The sequence below is a fragment of the Scophthalmus maximus genome, chromosome 20, assembly GCF_022379125.1.
Source record: "Scophthalmus maximus strain ysfricsl-2021 chromosome 20, ASM2237912v1, whole genome shotgun sequence".
Taxonomy (NCBI): Eukaryota; Metazoa; Chordata; class Actinopteri; order Pleuronectiformes; family Scophthalmidae; genus Scophthalmus; species Scophthalmus maximus.
The window spans coordinates 16,073,636-16,093,900 of NC_061534.1; the positions used below are offsets into that span (position 1 = coordinate 16,073,636).

General features: G+C 43.9%; 2 protein-coding genes across 6 annotated transcripts in view; both read right to left on the reverse strand.

Moving 5' to 3' along the window:
• Positions 1–5,771, reverse strand: part of mtmr11 (myotubularin related protein 11) — a 31,031-nt gene extending 25,260 nt beyond the window's left edge. For 2 of the 4 annotated variants that reach the window (XR_007030219.1, XM_035607510.2), the window contains exon 1: positions 5,286–5,771. Coding sequence is in view for 3 of the 4 variants with exons in the window: in XM_035607510.2 (XP_035463403.1) it covers positions 5,286–5,342 (57 nt within the window). In the remaining variant the exon portion in view is untranslated. The remainder of the gene's footprint in view (positions 1–5,285) is intronic. The other 2 variants (XM_035607511.2, XM_035607512.2) reach the window with 2 other exon arrangements.
• Positions 5,772–8,021: 2,250 nt separating this feature from the next.
• The window catches only part of otud7b (OTU deubiquitinase 7B), a 35,147-nt gene continuing 22,903 nt past the window's right edge, over positions 8,022–20,265 (reverse strand). Inside the window, exons 5-12 of one of the 2 annotated variants that reach the window (XM_035607508.2) lie at positions 20,147–20,248; positions 19,663–19,790; positions 18,524–18,630; positions 18,056–18,183; positions 16,599–16,748; positions 15,697–15,811; positions 14,327–14,405; positions 8,022–13,302 (exon numbers count right to left, since the gene is read on the reverse strand). In XM_035607508.2, coding sequence (XP_035463401.2) covers positions 11,827–13,302; positions 14,327–14,405; positions 15,697–15,811; positions 16,599–16,748; positions 18,056–18,183; positions 18,524–18,630; positions 19,663–19,790; positions 20,147–20,248 — 2,285 coding nt within the window. In that variant the 3' untranslated portion in view covers positions 8,022–11,826. Of the gene's footprint in view, positions 13,303–14,326; positions 14,406–15,696; positions 15,815–16,598; positions 16,749–18,055; positions 18,184–18,523; positions 18,631–19,662; positions 19,791–20,146; positions 20,249–20,265 lie in introns of both variants that reach the window. The other variant, XM_035607507.2, reaches the window with a different exon arrangement.

Consider the following 20,265-nt stretch of genomic DNA (forward strand, 5'->3'; position numbering starts at 1 on the left):
CACTGCAAATCACAAGGTGAAGTACGGCTGGCACTGCGCGCAGACTCCGCTATGCACACAACGTGCTCCAGGGTGATATGAGTGGAGCTCCCTCGGGGTGAACTAGCAATAACGAGATTTGTGGAGGCAGTAAATGTGACGGTTTTTAAAAGACCTACTGCAAATGTATTTGTGAAATGCAGGGATTTCTGCTGCACTTGCAGGTCTTTTTTACACTAGAGAAGTAAAGTGGGCAAAAGAGAGATAAGGAAAATGGGAATGAGATCATGTCCAGGCGTAAACTCAAATTATACTGTGGTTAAAGTGGGACCGCTCTCAAATCTCTGAGTCACATATCAATCAAAAAAACACATTTCCAGGCCTGTTTTTTTGCTGACATTTAATTTTTGCTTTAATTCTTGTGGCTTCAGCGTCCCCACAATATCACTTCCAGGGCCTCCGCCTCCCCCCATGCTGTCTCTCTGCCCGCACTTTTGCCCTTCTCTGCTCCTTCCCTTAATCCTCAGGGACAATGGCCAAGGTTTACTGCAGTTTCCATTGCTCATGGCTTCCCCTTGCCACTGTGGCCAGGCTTCTGCAGTACGCCTGCACGTTCCCGGGTCTGGAACATACTTCTCCTTCCCCCAACAACAGGGCGAAACTCGCCAGAACACACTGAACTTTTGTCGGGGCCCTGGAGGAACGGTAGCCTCCTGCTGCATCTTAATCCCTTAAATTCTAATCTGTTATGTCTTCAAATCTTATTTCACGTGGAACAACAAGGCTCTGAGCTGGGCCACGACAAAAAAGGGCAGAGATGGGATTTTCCAAACAAGGCTCAATTATTGCATTAGCACAACTTGCAGCGACATCCCAAAAGAACTCAGTGGAATCGTGAGCATCCGTTGTTAAGAAGGGCAAATTTTGATTCTCTGTTAAAAGCTACTCCTACCGAACGATGGTCTGTTGGGGTTAAAAATACACATTAGCTTTGAGACACTATTCACCAGTAAGTTTCAGAGCCTGTTTATTTGTCTTGTGCTTGTCATTTCCTCACTTGTGAAGGAAAGCTAAATGTGGATATGATGTAGTACTGCTAAATGGAGCTGACTTTGAAGCATTTCCTCTTATTGCATTAAGAATAATGTATGATATTTGTATTTTGTATTTTAACATAAATCGAATGTACTGTGTGTGACCTCTGGCCCTTTACGGATAGCCATACCTTTGCCTTAACTCCTTTACTTGAGCAACAGACCTTTAATGATCAACTTTATTTGCTTCAAGAGAAACAGAAGACATGTACTGAAAAGGAAACCACAAAGGCAAAAGCAAAGTGACAAAAAACTTCCTTGACTGTTATCAGTTCACAGTGCAATGAAAATTCTCATAACTCCAGCAAAAGATAAATGTTGGCGTCAAAATTCAGAAATTAAAGAAAAGAATGAATACTAAATTAATGTTTAAGGAATTTGGGATTCTGGTATTTAATATTTAAAAGGTGACTATTTCTGATGCACACTATCATGATAATCCATCTCAACCACTTCCCAGCAAATGACTGCAGCAGCTATCAAAGCTCTTTGTTTTATTTTGAAAACCTTCCATCAAGACTGCCCTTGAAACATGGAAATATTTACAGCATTATATTCTTATCCGTGCTTCATTATAAACACTGTTAGTCTAGACTTCTAGATGCACAACAAACAAGATAATTACTGGCTTTTTAAATCGATATCCTTGCTGCGTGATTTATGAGTCTTTGCCCCATAAAAAAAACTGACGTTAGCGCAGTTGATGATGCATTGTAAGGTCAGTATAGAAAGGTTCAAAGGTCAGCTTTAGCCAAATGAAACCGTCTTTGCTTAATTAAGTAGGACAGTAGTTAAACATGATTTGTGTAGACTCCATTTGAACCTGGCATTAAAATGTGTCTTGTATGTGTAACGGTCCAAAGACACAAACAACAACAGATAGAGATAGAAGATAGAAGAATAGAAGAAGATGGTGCGATCTGTGAAGTTGCCTCATTGTGTTGGTTTGCTTTGTGTCGAAACGGGGGAGAGATCGTTTTTTTTAATGAGTAGTCCCTTCTTCAGTCTGTCTCGAAATATCTTGAATAACATCCAGGGTTGAGTGTAGGGCTGCTTCATTGTGTTTACTGGCTTTGATAAAGCCTCTAGTTAGGCCTGGCTCAAATTTTTCCCTCGAAGATTACCCTGGCTATGCTGCTACAGGCCTAAACTGCCAGCAGACCAAGCTCCTCTCTCCATCTGTACATATTCATATCCCATTAACACACTAATATTCTCTCTCCCATAGTTACATGCTATCTCATCTCTCTCATAGACTGCTGGTATTTCTGCCTCAAGAGCTGCGCAGTGTGCATTTGTGATTACAAGCCACCTACTACCCCCATGGTCCTGCTCAACACTCACTGCTATAAAAATCGTTATCACTAGTCTTGGTATTACTCCTATGTTCTCTCTTTCCTCCCGCTCTCTCTCAGCCCCCACTCACCCCCTTTCTCTGTGGATCTTCACCAACCCAGAGCCTGGTTCTGCTCAAGGGAGTTTTGCCATGCCTCTGTCACCATGTGCTTGTTCGTGGGGTGATGTTGGGTCTCTGTAAACATCCTTATAAAGAGAACAATCTAGACCTGCTCTTCCATGGGTTTTTTACTATATTTGTCTAAACCACATGCTCTCAATTGCAGGTGAGCGTGTGAGCTAAATGGCTCAAGTGATGAAAATCTAATGACGAGTATGGGACATTTTCAGAGGCACATTATCACCTCTCTGAAATGTTATTATGAAGTAATTTGCTCTTGACAGCTCGGCTCCCCAGAGTGAAATTACCAGAGCCACACGACTCTAATACACTGAAAAAAGACAAACAACCTTCCTCTCTGGACACAGACTCTTTCACTGGTGAAATATAGTGCCACTGGTTAATTATCACACGTTGCCAGATCGATACGTCCTCTAACGGAGCCATAAATCTGCTCCAGTGTTAAGAAGAGCCCGTTTTTGTGCTTCCTTTAAGAAGCTTCGGAGGTCCAGGGCTGGTATAGTGGATCCTACAGGAGTGGGAGTAGGTGTGGGCGACTATGCTGCTTTGGCTCTCTCTCTCTATCGGGCTTGGATCTTCAGCCGCTCTGACTAGAGCTCAGATGATCCCTCCTCTGGCATTTCTGCTTCTGTGGAGCTTTGTGCTGTGTGCCTTTCATGCCGAGTGCTTCAAAGCTGGCTGGGAGATGCAGATAAGAGTGAACTCAGGGGGATAGACACAGCCAAGACATGCCTGAATAATAATAATCCTTATAAAACATTTATGTACCATGGCCCTTTTGTCAATATGACTTGAGTTTGTAATTTCTTGCAACAAAAAATGTCCAAATTGAAGCTTCTTAATCCTGCAGATTCGCTGCTTTCATTTCGGACATACAAACCAAGCAATTTGGAGAGGTCACTTCAGGAAAATTGCGATTGACACTTTTTTACAATTTTCTGACCTTTTTAAAATAAACAATGAATTGATTAATTAAGAGAGCAATCCACAAATAATACGGTGATGAAAAATAAACATTGAGTCATATTGTATAGCATCCAAAATGGTTTGGATGGCTTAAACACTGTGATTTAAAGGGAAGATTCACCGAGAAGTGCAAACCCCAGAGCCATCTGGTCCACATCCATGTCCAGGATTGCATTCAATTTCAAAGCAGCCTTAACTCATGGAAGTGAAACCCACAATAACGTGTGGGTGGCCTGTGTGCATACACTACACACATCCTACTACTGCACATTACCATATCTGAGGCTAGGCCACATTCTGATACAAGGGACCCAAGGGTTTCACCTGCTGATGGCCTGCGCTGATTTCCTGCTGCATCTCATTGTGAGGTGATCAAATTCAAACCCCTTCTACCTCCTGACTGCCGTCTCCATGGCGACCGCCAGAAGTTGTGCAGCGCACATCACCCCCCCTCCCTCTTCTCCACTCCACTCCACATTAAAAGCCCCGCCTGAGGGCAGAGCAAAGAGGCATCTGTTACCGTTTTCCCCCTGCGGCGGCTGGAAATAACCAGGGGGAGACAAAAAAGCCAAGGCGACACAAAGCCAGAGAGACTGATCGCAGAAGGAAGAAGGAAGGAACGGGCAACTCATGAACACATTCATACACTGTGTGTGTGTGTGTGTGTGTGTGTGTGTGTGTGTGTGTGTGTGTGTGTGTGTGTGTGTGTGTGTGTGTGTGTGTGTGTGTGTGTGTCTGTGTGCGTGTGTGAGTGCGTGCGCGCGTGTACACACACATGTATGTGTGCCTATCAGATCAATGAGTGCTCCTTTGCCTTGCTCCATCGTCTCAAGATCTTTCTGATCACTTGAAAAGCAGCAGCACATCTTCGGGGTTCGAAAGCAATTCGCAGCAGCGGCACATCAAAGTGGCCACAACTGTGTCGGTGCAGTTCAGTCCACCGGAGATGACACTTGTCTTTTGTGTACCACCACGACTGCACACCCCCCCCCCCCCACCACTGTCATGAGCGGTGATTCAGGATTCACCAGCCACTCACTGGCCTTTGATTACAGGCACGCAGCCAAAGACAATGTGTACCTATACATCAGTTGTGCCCCCCTCCCCCGGCTGTCCAAACAGAGAGAAACAGCAGACCCTGTGCAGCGTACAGCCCCCCCCCCCCCCCCCCTCCCCTCAATGAAGCTGCTGCATCCTGAACTGTGAACAAAAATAACAGGAGACGGCCCACCTTCACCCACTGAATAGCCTCCTCAGAGGAATCGTGGAAATGATGGAGCTGTGGGGGGGGAGGGGGGGGATCTCTGAGGAGGTACCACAGCTCTCTCTCATCCAGCCGGCCTGCAAAAGGACTACTTTGGTAAATGATGTCTCCTGCATCGGACCTGTCTGGTGGCGATGAATACAGTCACGACACTTCCCTTCTTCCTTCAAATTGCCAGGAATTTTGAACAGGGTTACACCATTCACCTGATTGACACATCAGGATCTCCCTTTCTTTAGCAGTATTCCCCCCCCCTAAAAATGTCACATCTGCGGCAGAAGGAGACAGAACTACTGGAGTAGCACAGCTTCCGACCGGGTCGTCCGAAAACGAACATGGGCATCTGGGCTGTCAAGCTCTGCGACAGTGAGCACTGGTGAACTTCCACTCCATACAGCCAGTTAGCGTCAGTTAGCGTCAGTTAGCGTCAGTTAGCGTCAGTTAGCGTCAGTTAGCGTCAGTTAGCGTCAGTTAGCGCCAGTTAGCTAACTCGCCGGGAACTTACCTTGATGTCCGGGAGCATTTGCCTCACTTTGAACGTGGTTTTGGATCCCGTCAACATCCTTCACGACGGCTCGAGTCGATTCAAAACAGGAAACAATAATAAAAATATTTTAAAAAAATATGAGCGAGAAAAAAAAAAGAAAAAGAAGAATGTGTTAACAGAAGCTAACGGTCGCCGGGGGAAGCCGACCGACGGCTGGCCCCGTGTCACCGGCTGCTGGAGACGAGCTGCTCCCGTGTGGACGGGCCAACTGCTCTCGCTCTTCTCATCGCTGTTCGCGCTGACGGCGTCCGTGTCCCGCGAACACACACTCACACAGAATGACAAAAAAGAAACAACCCGAGAGCACACCCTGTCCAGACCTGCCACCAGCAGTCAGCGGACCAGCACTCACTTAACGGAGAGATGTGCTCACCGTTAGCGCCGCCTCGCCGCCCATCGCGTTCTTTTTCCCTTCGCCATCGGGAGTGAGACACGCGCGCACGCGCGCCCACACACACACACACACACACACACACACACACACACACACACACACACACACACACACACTTGTGTATAAGGAAGAAGAATAAAAAAAAGGCAAGTGGAGCTTCTTAAAGGGCCAGTATATCTGGACCGTGAACAACTAAAGGCTTCCGAGAAGAGACTGGAGGTAGCAAAAAAAAAGAGGCCAGTTTTCCCTAAACCACTTGAACTCACCATCACTCGAGTCAGGCGCTTGCAAGGGAAGTGGAAAGAACCACACAGAGTACCAAAAAAGTTGCAAAGTACAAGTTCTGCTTTCAAAAAAAAGTGCAATATCGCTTGCATTATTGCATTGTAAACATGGCTGGATACGGTGAACAGGCCAACCAGGCGCAGGCCAGTGGGGCCCAGAGGTCAGGGGGGCCCGGAGTGGTCAGGGGGGCCCCAGATCCAGAGCTTCTGGTCATAGAGGTCGGTTAAAAGGCACAAAATGACAACAAGGGGATGCAAACTGACCCCGAGGCGCAAAAAATAACCACGACTAGATCCTAAATACCTACAGGCACGCACAACGATTGATGCAATACAATCAAAAAGAGACTCAAATGACCTCAAACAGATGTAAAACGTCTAAAAAAATATTCAAACAACAAGAGAGAGACACGAAAACACCAACAAACAACAAACTACAGTAGTTGCTTTTTGTCTCTTTCAGTCAGGCAGTCTTGTGTAGGAGAGGTCGGGTACATTATGGCTTATCTGAAACTGTACATCCATTCATACATACACTATACATACTTTATATACCATTGGGTTGTCAATGCATTGTATGTCCTGTACACAAATTCAATTGAATCCACCCTGTTGTTTTTATCTTAACTCACTTTTATCTACTTATTCATTTTGTGGTTTTAAGCTGGATTTTAAAGCATAACAAAAGTTGTTTCCAAGGAAACAATGCTTTTACACGGTCAATGAAATTAATGAGGAGAGTTTGCTTTGCTCTGACTTAATACGCAGGCAAATTGAAGCAGTAGCAGAGTCAGCCAGCATTAAAAAAAGCCATTACATTCTCAAACTAAAAACCAAATAATCCCATAAAATCTCCAACTGCAGCCCGTTTTCGTTCAGCAGTACCTTTTCTTTTTGGGATCCTCCAGCGGGTCTGAGTGAGGATTGGCTCCTCTTCTCTCTCATCCAAAGTTGTGGAAATGAACCAAAGGGACTCTCTCCCGGAAGGGCAGGTTCGGGGAGAAATTTCTTTTCCAGCGAGAAGAAAAGTGTGGATAACCCTGAGCGGCGATCTGTCCCGCCGAACAGGTGGCGTGACGGTGTCCTTGTGAACTATAATAGAGCAAGGTCTGGATTTTTTACCACATGGGAAACTGTTCAATATTACATAAGGGTCTCCGATTTCTCTAATACATAAAACAGTCCCAGACACAGGACCTTGCATCATCTGAGCTGGACTTATTCATCGATGTATAATGCAACAAGGTTAGGGCAATAAAGAATGACACCAGTAGCATATTCAGTATGAAGAATTAAATATGTTGCTAAGCTCTTTCTGTCTACTGATTTTATTTCTATCCGACTGAAATGTTTCCAAGTGTATCAGTAGTTCTGTTATAATAATGATGATGATATTATGTTTTATTTATAGAGTAGCTGAAGAAATTCTGTTCTCCTTTGGTCTATACGGAACAAACATTAACCAACCTGAGTTAAAATTGGCCCCAGACATAAAGAATATGTAAAAATAATGCTCTTTCCAAACAGGGCTGCAACTTATTAATAATAATAATAATAATAATTATTATGTACTTTTTGCTTGGTCTGCAAACTGAACATGAAATGGGGAAAAATGTCATGTGTTTTGTCAACTGTTTTTTGCGGTTTGACTCAGTTTCCTAAGACATAGGACAATTAAATGCAAAAAATCATGGCATTTTGATGGAAATAAATTAAATTGAATTAATTAATTTATTAAATAACAATAATTTTCCAATAATTTTGTGTCATTTGACAAATTGTTTCAGATCTAATTCAAAGGAAATTTCACGCATTCCAGCTGGACTATATGTAAGGATTACATTTAGTACAGGACACTTAAAATGTGTAAAAAAATACTTTTTTTAATATAAGCAAGAAATTAATTTATAATTTCATGGAATTATTTCCACATCAGTGATCTAGATAAAACTTTCAAATAAGTGGAAGACAAAAGCCCCCCCTACATATGAAACAAAAGAGAGAAGCATAGCATTCTTGAAATACAATGAGAATTTATTCAAACGGTGCAAAAAATATTAATAATAATAATAATAATAATAATAATAACCTAACATAAAATCTGATGTTCTTTCTATCCAGATTGCACTGTCACACAGCCTTAGGAGACACTCCTCTCAAAGACAAAACATTAAAAAGATTTTTTTCAAAAATGAAATAAAACAAAAACAGATCACAATACCAGGAAAAAAGAAATCAAGTCAAAATAATGCACAAATTTGGTAAAAATGGATTTGCCATTTACATGCAACAGTTCCAGTCCCATGCAACTCGAAGTATTCCATGTCAATGTCACCGGCGATGAACGTTCTGTTCCCACAGAAAAACGACAGTGTTTTACAATATATAAAAATATACTGGATCAGTTGTGTTGCAAAACTCATTCTGAGCCATCTCTCCTCTGCTTCGGAGGAAAACAAGCCGAGTCAACGAGAACGTCGCCGCCATGTTTGAGCATAGCATGGATTTGTGTTTGTAGGAAAAAAAAGAAAAAAGAAAAAGTAAACCAAATGTACAAATCAAAAAGCAACAAATACAAAGCCAGACTGCTGGACAATTAGCCATGTGAGAAAGAACATCCTATATCACCTTTACTAAACATTCCACAAGGAAACCTATATATATATATAATTTAAAAAAAATCTCACTATAAATATAAATTCTCAAATGGTATCTTGTTAGGTCAGCATTAAGGAAATTAGTTTGCAATGAGGGAGCCTCGAGTATTCCAAGAGGCTCGTCTGGGAGTCGCCTTCAAGTGTCCTGCCCCAAAACCCAGGCTCTTTACAAGCTCATCGTCCATACCTGTTGAAGTATTCAACAATATACATTCTTACCATTTTTTAAAAACACTGTAAAACTTTGGGCTTACAAAAATAACATGGAACATATTTATACAACCTCTCTTTGATTTTTTTAAAATCTTAAATACAAAAAAAGCGTAGCCTGTGGAGTCTTGCTGTTTTGTCATGGTTCTGAGGCATCCATTTCATAGCAAAAATAAAATGAAATAAGAAAATGGTTTCGGTAGCTAATTATTACTTTGGAGGGTATGCACATGTACACGTTTTTCTAAAAACAGGCATCGCTTTCCCATCGAAAGGGAACGTTTGATGGGAATTAGAATGCTAGTGCATGAACACGTCAACACACAAAACACGGCAAATGTTTTCTTGGGAAGCGGTGCGATTGAAGTGTCTTATGATCATTGGAACTTTAGTGTTGCTTTAAATGCACGGCAAAAAAAAGAAGAAAAAAAGACGCCCGCCGTCATTAAACAGCATCTGTAACGGTTTGGAAAAAAAATAATGTAGTGTTCGAGTGTTAAACTGGCACTACACAAATGTACTCCCCCAACATTTTGGTAATTTCTGTTTGTAGTTTGTGTTTAGGGCACAAGGGCAAACTCCAAATACTGAGTTCAAAGAAACACAAATCAAGGGCGCCCTCAACTGGGCAAGGCAGTGAATTGCATACTAAATTGTGCTATTCTATTAGACTTCATGCCAGAGAACAGAAATCAAGAGCGTCAAACGAGCTCAAAAGAAAATCCTCACCGTGGCTTATAGGGAACCGTAAGGGAAATAATAAAAAATAAAATTATTTAAGTAGTCATTTCCAGATTTGCACAACTAAAAAACAAGGAAAACTCAAAACAGAACATCAGCTGGTATCAACTAATTGATACTTTTAACGCAGAACTGAAATGGGAATCATGGCATTATTTTTAAATAGCTAGAACAGAAATGAAAACCATGTTAGTGTGTTAAATTTAAGGGGGCAGTAGTAGTAAGAACTGCAAGCAGTGGATATTTGATTTCCATTTCCAACGTAAAACATAATGATGATGCCACAAGGAGAAAATGTTGAAAAAGGCCACTAGGAAATTTTTTGAGTTAGATGGTGACGCCGGCACCAAAATGCTGTAGCTCTACAGTAACTGAATCCTTTAGAGTAAAAACCTTCAGGTCCTAAATTTCCCATGAACAGAGGTGGCAGTGTCTGCAGAGGTGAACACAGGACGACAGTCAGGCCACTTCCATAAACAGCAAAAACATATTGTAACGACGGACATCAGGAAAGTGCTTGAAATTGTGCAAAAAAGAGATTAGGTTTCGGCGGGATGAATGCCTTCAGTAGAACTTTCAAATTTGCAGTGGGCGACCAAGATGTCCAAACATGGGTGTGTGACTTTTGTTAAACCTTTTGTATGATAAATGAGTCAGAAAGATGTTTACACATTTTCCAAAGCAGCAGAGCGTGTTTGTCATTTAAAAACTTTCAGAGTCAGATCTGGTTATTTCAGAATTTGTTGGACCCAAAATCCAAACAAAAGTAGATGGATCACTTTGCATCATGCAAACAGTAGCTGGAGACAAGTGCAGCTTTCTTTTAATTTGCTGTACAGAACCTTTTACCTGTCCAAAGTCCCAGAAAGTGAATTGTGTAGCATCTTAAACAACCATCATTTGAAACGCCATATTAACAGGCGTCTCCAAAATCTTCTGTGCTGGATGTGACATTTTGACATTGTATTGTGTAGTATTGCAAGGCAGCGTCAGCCACAATAATCAAAATGCCTCAACAACCATCCGTTGTTACGGAAACAGGAAGACCAAATTAAGAAATATTCCAACAAACATGTGAAATACTCTGGATCAGGTTCTGGGATCAGTATCTCACCACTGTGCTTTGTTGCCGTGTCGTCTTTGTTCTACAATGCCTGGTCTATAATGAGAACGTTTGCTCGTTATCTTCAGAGGTTTGACATCTTCCAAATCCATTGTATGGATAAACGAATTGGAAAAACGTGTTTGAGTTTGTTTTGCCAGGAAGATGAACGATGGACAATTGCTGGACAGTTGTGTTAAACGCATGGACATTTGTGTGTTTGTGACCTGGAACGTTAGCACCACAGCAACCCACAGAACGCTTATTCGTTAGCATTGCACTGTAGATGCAATTTGCATTATGCAAATGTTGACCGACCGAAAGGATTACATCTGCCGCTTCCCGAGGTACGTGTGATGCAGGCATCCAGTAACAGAAGTGTAAAATGTGTACAACGCTGAAATCACACCTCGACATGATGGGACTTCAAAACGCTCAAATGTCCCTTAATTCACTGATCCAAACGTTATCACGGACTAACAACAGAGACACTTGTGCCTTTTGTTTGTGCTTGCATCACTGTGTGTTTGGAAGTGTGAGTCTGACTTGGGTGTTTGTGTGTGCATGCACTGTGTGCTGATGAGTGTGGTGCCTGCCGTATACATTCTCTCCACTAGGAGGAGACAACGGCGAGGCGTTAAACTCTGATAAAGGAGGAGAGCCTGCAACGCGCGCGCGCACGCACACACACACACACACACACACACACACACACACACACACACACACACACACACACACACACACACACACACACACACACACACACACACACACACACACACACACACACACACACACACACACACACACACACACACACACACACACGCACACACACACACCTGCATAAGAGCCACAGCAAAAATTTAACAGAAGTGCAGTTAGTTTAATCTATAGTCTAACACGTGACCCATGCAGTCAGACACCACCCTGCCCTTTCTGTAATCGAGTCGACACTCCGTCACTCTCTGACGTGGAGGTGACGCCGACGAGAGCGGGAGGGAGCTGGCTGACTTTCTCTTGTCCGTTTCGAGGCTGATCCGCCCCCCAGCCGCTAATTTAACTGAAAAAGGCCACTCAACGAAATTCAAGCTACGGCGAGGTCCGCTCAGAACCTGTGGATGGCTGGTTCTGTCTCCCTCTTCTTCAGCTCTTCCCGGTAGCAGTAGGAGCAGTAGTTGCCCGTCTCGGGGTGCCCGTAGTAGGTGCAACTGGGTGTCCGACAGCGGCTGGACTGCAGTCCGGCCAAACCCCCGGCGCTGCCCAGCGAGTAGTGTCTGACGGGCAGTTGCCCACTCCGAGAGTCTAGGGTGGAGCGCATGTCCCGGAATCCGTTGGTGTAGCTCCCACCAGCAGGCTCGGACATGGGATAGTCTGGTGGGATTAACTCCGGGGGGTATGAGGGCGCAAGGCGAGAGGGACTCAGGGAGGAGGGGCCTTGTGAGATATTGTACTGTGGGTGTGAGGGTCCCTGCGTCGTGGGGCAGTGCCGCGGTAGCGTGGCATACGAGGGGAGGCCAGGGTAGGAAGATACCGGGGAGCCGCCAGCTAGCTGACGCCGACTATCCATGTAGCCATGCATGTGAAGATGCTGGTTGAGGGGCGGTGCAGCAGGAGTGGGATCTATGAAGGAGGGCCGGGGGATGGGAACTACCCCAGAGTACATAGAGGGGCTCAACGGAGAGGGTTTGAGCGGGTTGAAGGAAGGAGACGGGTTCTCCGACAGCTCCTCTTTGGCCTCATAATGCCGGTAACTCAGCTCCGCAATAGAGACCGCCTCCTTCTTGGGTGGCTGGGTGCCATTAGTGAGGCCCTTCCTCTCCGTGTCACGACGCTGTTGCTCTTGTTCGGCCCGAAAGCGCTCCTCCGCATCGGTAAGGTAGCGCTGGATCATCTCCTCCTGGAAGGGCTGCCTGTTGCTGGTGGTGAGGAGGCCGCTGAAGATGAACTTCCTCTCGCCCTGCATTGCGGTTCGCAGGATGCCCAGGCTGACCTTGACATCTGCACTGTACTTGTATGTCTCGTTCTCAATACTGCTCCCACCGCTGCTGCTCATGCTGCTCCCCGTTCCGTTGAGGCGCTCGCTACCTGAGGAGGGGGAGCCTTTCCCAGAATCCTCTGAGGCGTGGGCTGAAGGCGAGCTGTCCTTGCTGCCCTTTCTCCCCCTAAACGAGCCCTTCTTCTTCTCCCCACCGTCCTGCTTGGCACCTCCAGCTCCAGCGTTCTTTCCCGTCATCAGTCCACCCACGTTCTTTTTCAGCTTGCTGCCCAGGCTCTTGCCAAAACTGCCGAGCTTATTGGCCACAGAGTCGGCCCTCTTCTTGTCTTTATCCTTGTCCTTCTCCTTCTTGGTTTTGTCCTTCCCTGCCGTTCCTGAACCACTGCTGGAGGAGCTCGATGAGGACGAGGAGCTGTTCTTGGCCAACGAGCCGCCCACATATACCGTTGATCCTGTGGCTGTGTCGCCGTTGCCATTGGAGCTGCTGCTGACTGACTCTTTGTCCGACTCTCCTGAGTCAGGAGGCGTCCGTGTGTCCTCTCCTGCTGATGCTGTGGGAGACTCGGGCTGGGCCAGAGGGGCTTGCTGCAAGGGGGAAAGACAGAAACACAAGCTGGAAAAATACTGTAGAGGTGTATCAGGAAAATAACCTGCTGATCAAATTATAGTGTTGAAAGAAAACAAAAAAAGATGTAATATTGTAAGAAATCAAATTTGGTTCTATTTTAGTGTTGGTGCCCTTAAAAACCTCAAAAAGAAGGAAAATCTAACTCACTATACTACAGACCCAAGCGCCTCAGGTGTGGGGCAGAAAAAAAAATCAAGACTTGCGGTTTTGAAAAGAGTGATTCATAGCTCTTTTTTCTTTTTTTTTGCAGACCAGTGCAGCATAACACAAGTCACTGTTTCCAGAGGTCTTTTTTCATATCTACAAACTTGTAGAAATAAGGTGTAAAATCAAGAATGCTGTATACGGCGATGAAATGACCTACATATTGCTGCGGTACTGAATGACCCATCTTACACCAACAAGAACGGCCATCACACAGCTCATTTGTGCTTGCACTGCCGAAACAGAATATCCCCCTTAAACATTTTTCAAAAAGGGGATTCCTGTACTGCCACAGTCCGTTAACCGTAAAACTGCTACGAACTTGTCCTTCCATGCTGCCTGGTGTTAGCATGTAGAGCACAAGAGGATCTTTGTCATGGAGTTTGTGTGGCGTGACTTTATGGCCTGAAGGGCCCAGTAAAGTACATTTTCTCATATGGTTTGTACAGCAGTCAGCTGGTCTCATGGATAAGGGAAAAACAATCTTTGCTCTTGTTTATTAAGAGAACACTAATGACACTTAAAGTCCACCGACTACTACTTTGGCAACGATGTGATAATCACGTTAAAAAGGTGGGGTTTCCTTTTCCCTTTCTTCCAATTTGGCTCCTGAAATATTGAATGAGACTTTGGAATACTGAATTGGCATTCTTGGTCAGTTGAAAAATAATTCTTTATACATTTTTTTTAAAGAATATCTAATGAAACTTGGTTTTATAAACCTCTATGTTATAGAGGAGCAAACGTCAGTGGGGGCTGAACGTGTTGGATCTTTACCTCGCAGGGCAGCGGCAGCCAGGAGACTGTCATGTAGCTGTGCAACATCTGGAGCTTGGCCTCCAAAGAAAGAGCCACACTGGAAGGAGAAGGGAGAGAGAGGCACGAGACAAACATCAGTAAGACGAGACCATTAGCAGTAGATGATCTTGCTTTATGTTCGACAGTGTTTAATAACAGTCGTGAGCTGGATTCTAAATGTGAGGTGAATGGTCCACAATAGAAAATGGATCCAGATGTGGTTGTAGTAGGGCTGGGTGATAAAAAAAAGATCTTGGTTAATTCCTATCTGCATAATCATGCTTTTGGACAACAGCCTCACGTAACTAACAAGTGTATGACCAAAACGAGGGGAAACACACACACACCTTGCTGGAAACATAAAAACTAGCGACTGTAAGGAGAGTTTAAAAAATCCGGTAGAGAAAGCTCACAGAAAGTCAGTGATTTGGAACTAGTTTCTACTTCTAAACCTGGGTAAACAGCAGATCATTATCTGTGAAGACGTGAAAAACAACAGATGCTTTCCACCGTTTGAAAAGGCGCAATCCCATAAAATGCAGTCAGAAAGCCTGCAGTCCCAAACTGCCTGCACTGGAGCTAATAGAGCTAGCACCCACAATAGTTCCAAACCCTCACAGCGGAGGTTGGGCGATGGCTGACCTCCGTCGGGATGTGACGCCCAGCAATAATTCTGTTTTCTGTTACTATTCTGGACGGTAATGGTAAAGGTTGTTAACTTGATAACATATAATGTTGGTCATCTTTTATTTTATTGTAGGCTGATAATAAAACTGAACGTTGCATTTTCCACGCTGCTGCTGAACGACGACTAGTATTTCGCCTCAGAATGATACAGCAAAAGGGAACCGCACTAAAAGCCTCTTGCTGCTGTTGTGCTATCTAGTTCTGCCATAGCCCTTAAACTCAATGACCTGTTCCAAACAATGTTAGCAGCCACTCACGTAATATAATCTCCATCCACCATTTCAACTAAATAAGACATCAGTGGTGTCATCAGCTCACGTAAATAAATTGGAGGATTTAAAAAAAACATTTTTTTTAACTGAGCTGCTATTTTGGCACTCCATCTCCAGCTCCGTTCATAGAAGGTATTTGGAGCTAATGTCATTGTGAGGGGCAGTGTCGCTAATATGGAGTCATGGGTCAATCCCTACACACCGACACGCCGCTGTCTAGAAGAGTGTACAAGTGCAGCTGTCACGCTTGTTTCCATCTGCATCCTTTTGTTCCCCCTAGCGCCATCACTTCACACAAATCATTTTAATGAAAAGCAGCGCATGCATACATTTTAACCTGACCAAAAATAACCGTGTGAATGCGCGACAATTCTCCTCTGAACTCCGTACCTTGCCAGCATCACGTTGTCTGAGTCATCCTTGCCCCACTCCCAGTCTTTACCAGGATCCACTGCAAAGTGCAGAGGCAGCATTTTGTGCTCCGAGTCCGTGAGAGGGATCACAACTGCTAGTGGAGATGGGGGGGAGGAAGAAGATGAACTCGTTTAATACAGCTCTACGGATTGTCTGCAAACATTAGCGTTATGAATTCTTTCACTTTTTCTATTTAAACATGTAGGGCTACTGCATCTGGGCAGCAGTGTTTGTAGATGGTTCAAGCTGATATTTTTAAACTGATATGAATTAAATGTCTCGATGGTGTCCTGGAATTCAAGGATAGCCTTGTGATTTATGCACAAAATTCAGTGTGAGCACAAGTGTTCAGTGTTGCTGTAAAGGCACAGCATAAGCAACTGCATAAAGACAAATTATTTGAGTAATCAGAGTAGTACCTTTTATATTAAATCAAATTCACAATCACCTATTATAGTTCTTGATGAATTCCTCAGCTTTAAAACTTTTATCAAAGTATCATTCAACTTTAACACTGGTGGGCGATAGTTGCTTGCTTGGTTTTGAGTTACGAAGATCACTGGGGAAACTCACAAACCCAAGGGCCATTATCCAATAAACCACCAAGGTCAACATAAAAAAGCGACTGACCGATCAAGCAAATGCACCAAGTGGTAAATGAGTAGTGCTCACTAAGAACCTCTGGCTCTATAACTTGTAATTTATTTAAGGTTTTTCCATATTTCAGCACATCTAAGGAAGAATGTATGTGTATGTGTTACTGGCATTGTTGATGTGTGGCTTTACAATGTCAGCTGTTTTTACTAGGAGGCTGATAAAAAAGTTTAAAAAATATATAAAATGACATGATAATAAAATAGTATGATGCTGTGGATCACCTTGTTCTTTGGAGCTGTCCTTCTGCTCCATAGAGACCAGCGCAGAGAAGTGCGCCTGGTCGTAGGCCAGGACCAGCGGCGAGCGATGGCACTTGGCAGCTGGAACTTCCAGCGGCAGGTATATGCCTCCGAACGGGATGGGAGCGAAGGCTAAGGGAAGTGTAACAAGGATATTAAACATCTGAAAGGCGCAACTTCAGCAATGTTTCCAGGTCTCTAAAGCACAGTGGGAGGAAGAATAACAATGAGCTTTCACCTCCATCAGTAAATCAGAACAACATTTTACTTGCTGGGGGGTTAATTTATATCCACTTTTAATTTTCAGCCAATTGTGAGTGTTGGATTAAAGCTGTAATAGGAGCAATGTCACCCCTGGTATCAATAACTCACAGCTAAAGAGTCTCAACAGTGCCAAGCAAATTAAAAGTTAGGACAATAATAAAACTATTAAGGCCGTTGCTTTAGTTTCCTCACAGGATGGCAGTATGTGGCATTAAAGCAATTTGGGTGGTGGTGGTTGGTCTAGAATGTAAACGCACATTAGACAGACAGGGCCGGAAAGAACTAAGAACTTTATGGATTTTTTGACGGTCCACTGGCCCACCGATTGCCCCGATACGCCCAGAGCTGCTCCTGAACTTCCTGCTACGGGGCTGTCCCACCTGACCCAGGACAAACAGTCACACCTGACACCCCACACGTATTCCACTGCAATCCTCCCTCCTTTACAACAGTTTGCTCCACCTGTCAGTCTGACAATAAACAGACCTTTGTTGAGCAGCACGAGGTTTATGTACACAATATTTGTTGATAGATTATTTTCTATTATATCTTAAATAATTTAATATTTACATTCACATTGTTGAAAATGTTGAAAATAATATAACACTGAGCTCTGGCTCTGCTGCTTGAAAATTAAAACTGGCTGATGATTCAGCATTACCTCTCTCTCTGTAAAATATAGATATTGACATCATCTGCATCGGGCCCATCTAATCTTGCTCCACCACATTTCCTTTTATACATTTTCACCCTCCGGTGAAGGTCAGAATAACATCTGGACTTCAGTGCATTGGGCGCTTTGGGTTCCTGAAAAGTGCTTTATAAATTCAATATATTATTATTATTATTATTATTACTATTATTATTATTATTAGGGCATGTCTGATAGCAGCTCATGTCACATCCCCCTGCATCTCTTTTTTTTACTAACTGACGGAAACCCGGTTGTGACGGACAACTGCTTTATGATGGACAACTACAAGCCCACAGTACAGGGATTTTTGTGAAAGAAATATGTGTTTATGCACAGTAATGGGTCACTTTTTGGCAATAGTTCATAATGCAATAACTCAAATGAGTCCACAAATCACTGACAACACGGGTCAAAAATGTTTCTTAGAAAAATACTTCAAAAACGACATGCATTAGCGATGTGGGGCTCCGGGCGTGTTCACCTTCTCCTCCAGAGTCCCGCAGCATCGTGTCAGCCACCACCACTATGGGTCGTCTGAGAACGTGAGCCAGGACAAAGACGTGAAACTCCTCCAGACTCTCATAAACCGGTTCATCCGAAGACTCCGCCCTGGAGACAACAGCAACATGGTTTACAGAGTAACAATGGTTTAAATTGTTGCAAATGTAGATAGTAGACTTTTTTGGTGAGCCACAAAAACAAAATAATACATTTAGTGGGAAGATTAGTGACAGTTACATGCATTTAAAGTGGGTTTACACATTTAAAAATTAAAGTCAGCATCTTTAACCATTGACTTGTTTATAATTGCTGCAGTCGATTGCAGATGGAACTAAAATGAGGTCCCGCCACTCAGTTTCTGATTGTGAGCGCTGTTGTTTGTTCATGAATAAAAACATGAGTGTGGTCGGGGGTTAACAGCCTCTGCTTTGTCCGAGCCAGACCTCACCCATTGGTGCAGTTGGTGCTGTAGTGTATTCTCGGCTCACTGGAGGCTAACTTCAACAGCTCATTCCACTCCTTCTGCCACTCCTCCTCTGTGTACACCAGACCAGACTGAGGAGAAAAGGAAAGACACACACACACACACACACACACACACACACACACACACACATATTTAGAGGGCGAGTGTCAAATGTCACAAAAGCATGCAGTGACGTTGTGGCGTCCCACCACAAGGTTACATGCTGACAATTGAGGAGAGAGATTTAAACAAGTCTGTTTAAATGACACAGACAAAAAACAACAGACATCATCAATATCCAGATTTTAACCTCCATATATGGAAAGAAGAAAAGTTATTTTTCCTCAGACATTCACACAAGAAAGCTTCCAAGTGCAGCCACAGTCATCTGCCGCTGCCCACTAAGCAGCTCCTCTGGAACATTTTTAGTTTGAAGTGATTTGCTTAAGGACAACGCAAATACAGTAGATGTTGACGAATGGGTGAACATTAAGCAGTCATGCGTGTGGGCACTCTCTCTGTGGGGGTCTGCATACCGTGTGCAGCTACTATGGAAAACAAACTCAGGCTCTGTTCAAACTTGGCATTAACATGCGTCTCCACGTGCACGTCGAGCGACCACTTGTGATCAGCTCTCACTTCACCCCTCTGTATGCAAATAGACATGTCCATTACATTATTTCTGTTTTACGAAGAGGAAATGCATTGTTGTTTTTTGTGCACTCCCTGTGCCTAGTCTCCCGGAAATTAAAAAAGAAAGAAATCCACACAATACCGACTTGGCGTGTTCGAGACGTGGTGGAAAAACGAATGAGTCTGTACGTTCGGCGGAGGATGTCAGTTGAGTGGGTGCTAAGAGAATGTGGCCAAGTGCAGTCCAGGCCACGTCCGACTGCGGTTTAAGAGATCGGATCTCAACGCTGTCCACTTTTGATCAGATCACCGGAGACACATGTCAATCCCAGATACGAGCAAGGCCTTAGTTTGCTGTGACGCTTGCTGGGCAACAATGCTCTCAAGCTCAGAAGATTCTCAAATGCTTCAGACTAGATCTGCTCTCATATAGTCACTACAGGGTTTACAAAGATGAGCCAGAGAAATGTGCAGCCTAAATACCACACCTCTTTGTTCTGCTGGGTCTGCTGCCACCTCCACCGGCGCTTCAGTGCCTCTCTCTCCAGCCCGTGATCCATCAGCGAATACAGGGACTTGCGAAGCATCAAGTCCCGGTCATGAAACCCCCACATGCCTGCATTGCAAACACGGAATTAAGACATTTTACACACATAAGAAACCGGCAACTGAAAAGCTGGACTTGCTGCTGTTTCATTGTTTAAAGAAAACAGGATAATACTAGTTTCATAACTACTATCCAGGAGATGCACTACAAAGTCTGGAACAATGCATTGCGCATTAGATGAAGCATTATTAATTTTCCGGACTAGGGCTCCTAAGTGGGCCATAAAAGGCTAAGTGAGTGTGCGATGCAACATTGTAAAATGCAATTAGCGCTTCAGCTAACAATTAAGCTATTTAATGAATGTTAATAGAGTGTGAAACTGCATAGTATTGGGGTCTTGTCAGAAAAAGGTATGTGATACTCACCAAGCGAGGCTGCATGTAACAGGCAATTTCCATCTCCGCTCGTTGCCAGGGGCAGCAGACTCTGACAGTTCGGAACGACTTTTGTCCACCAATTCAGCCGACCTGCAGGCCAACAGGAG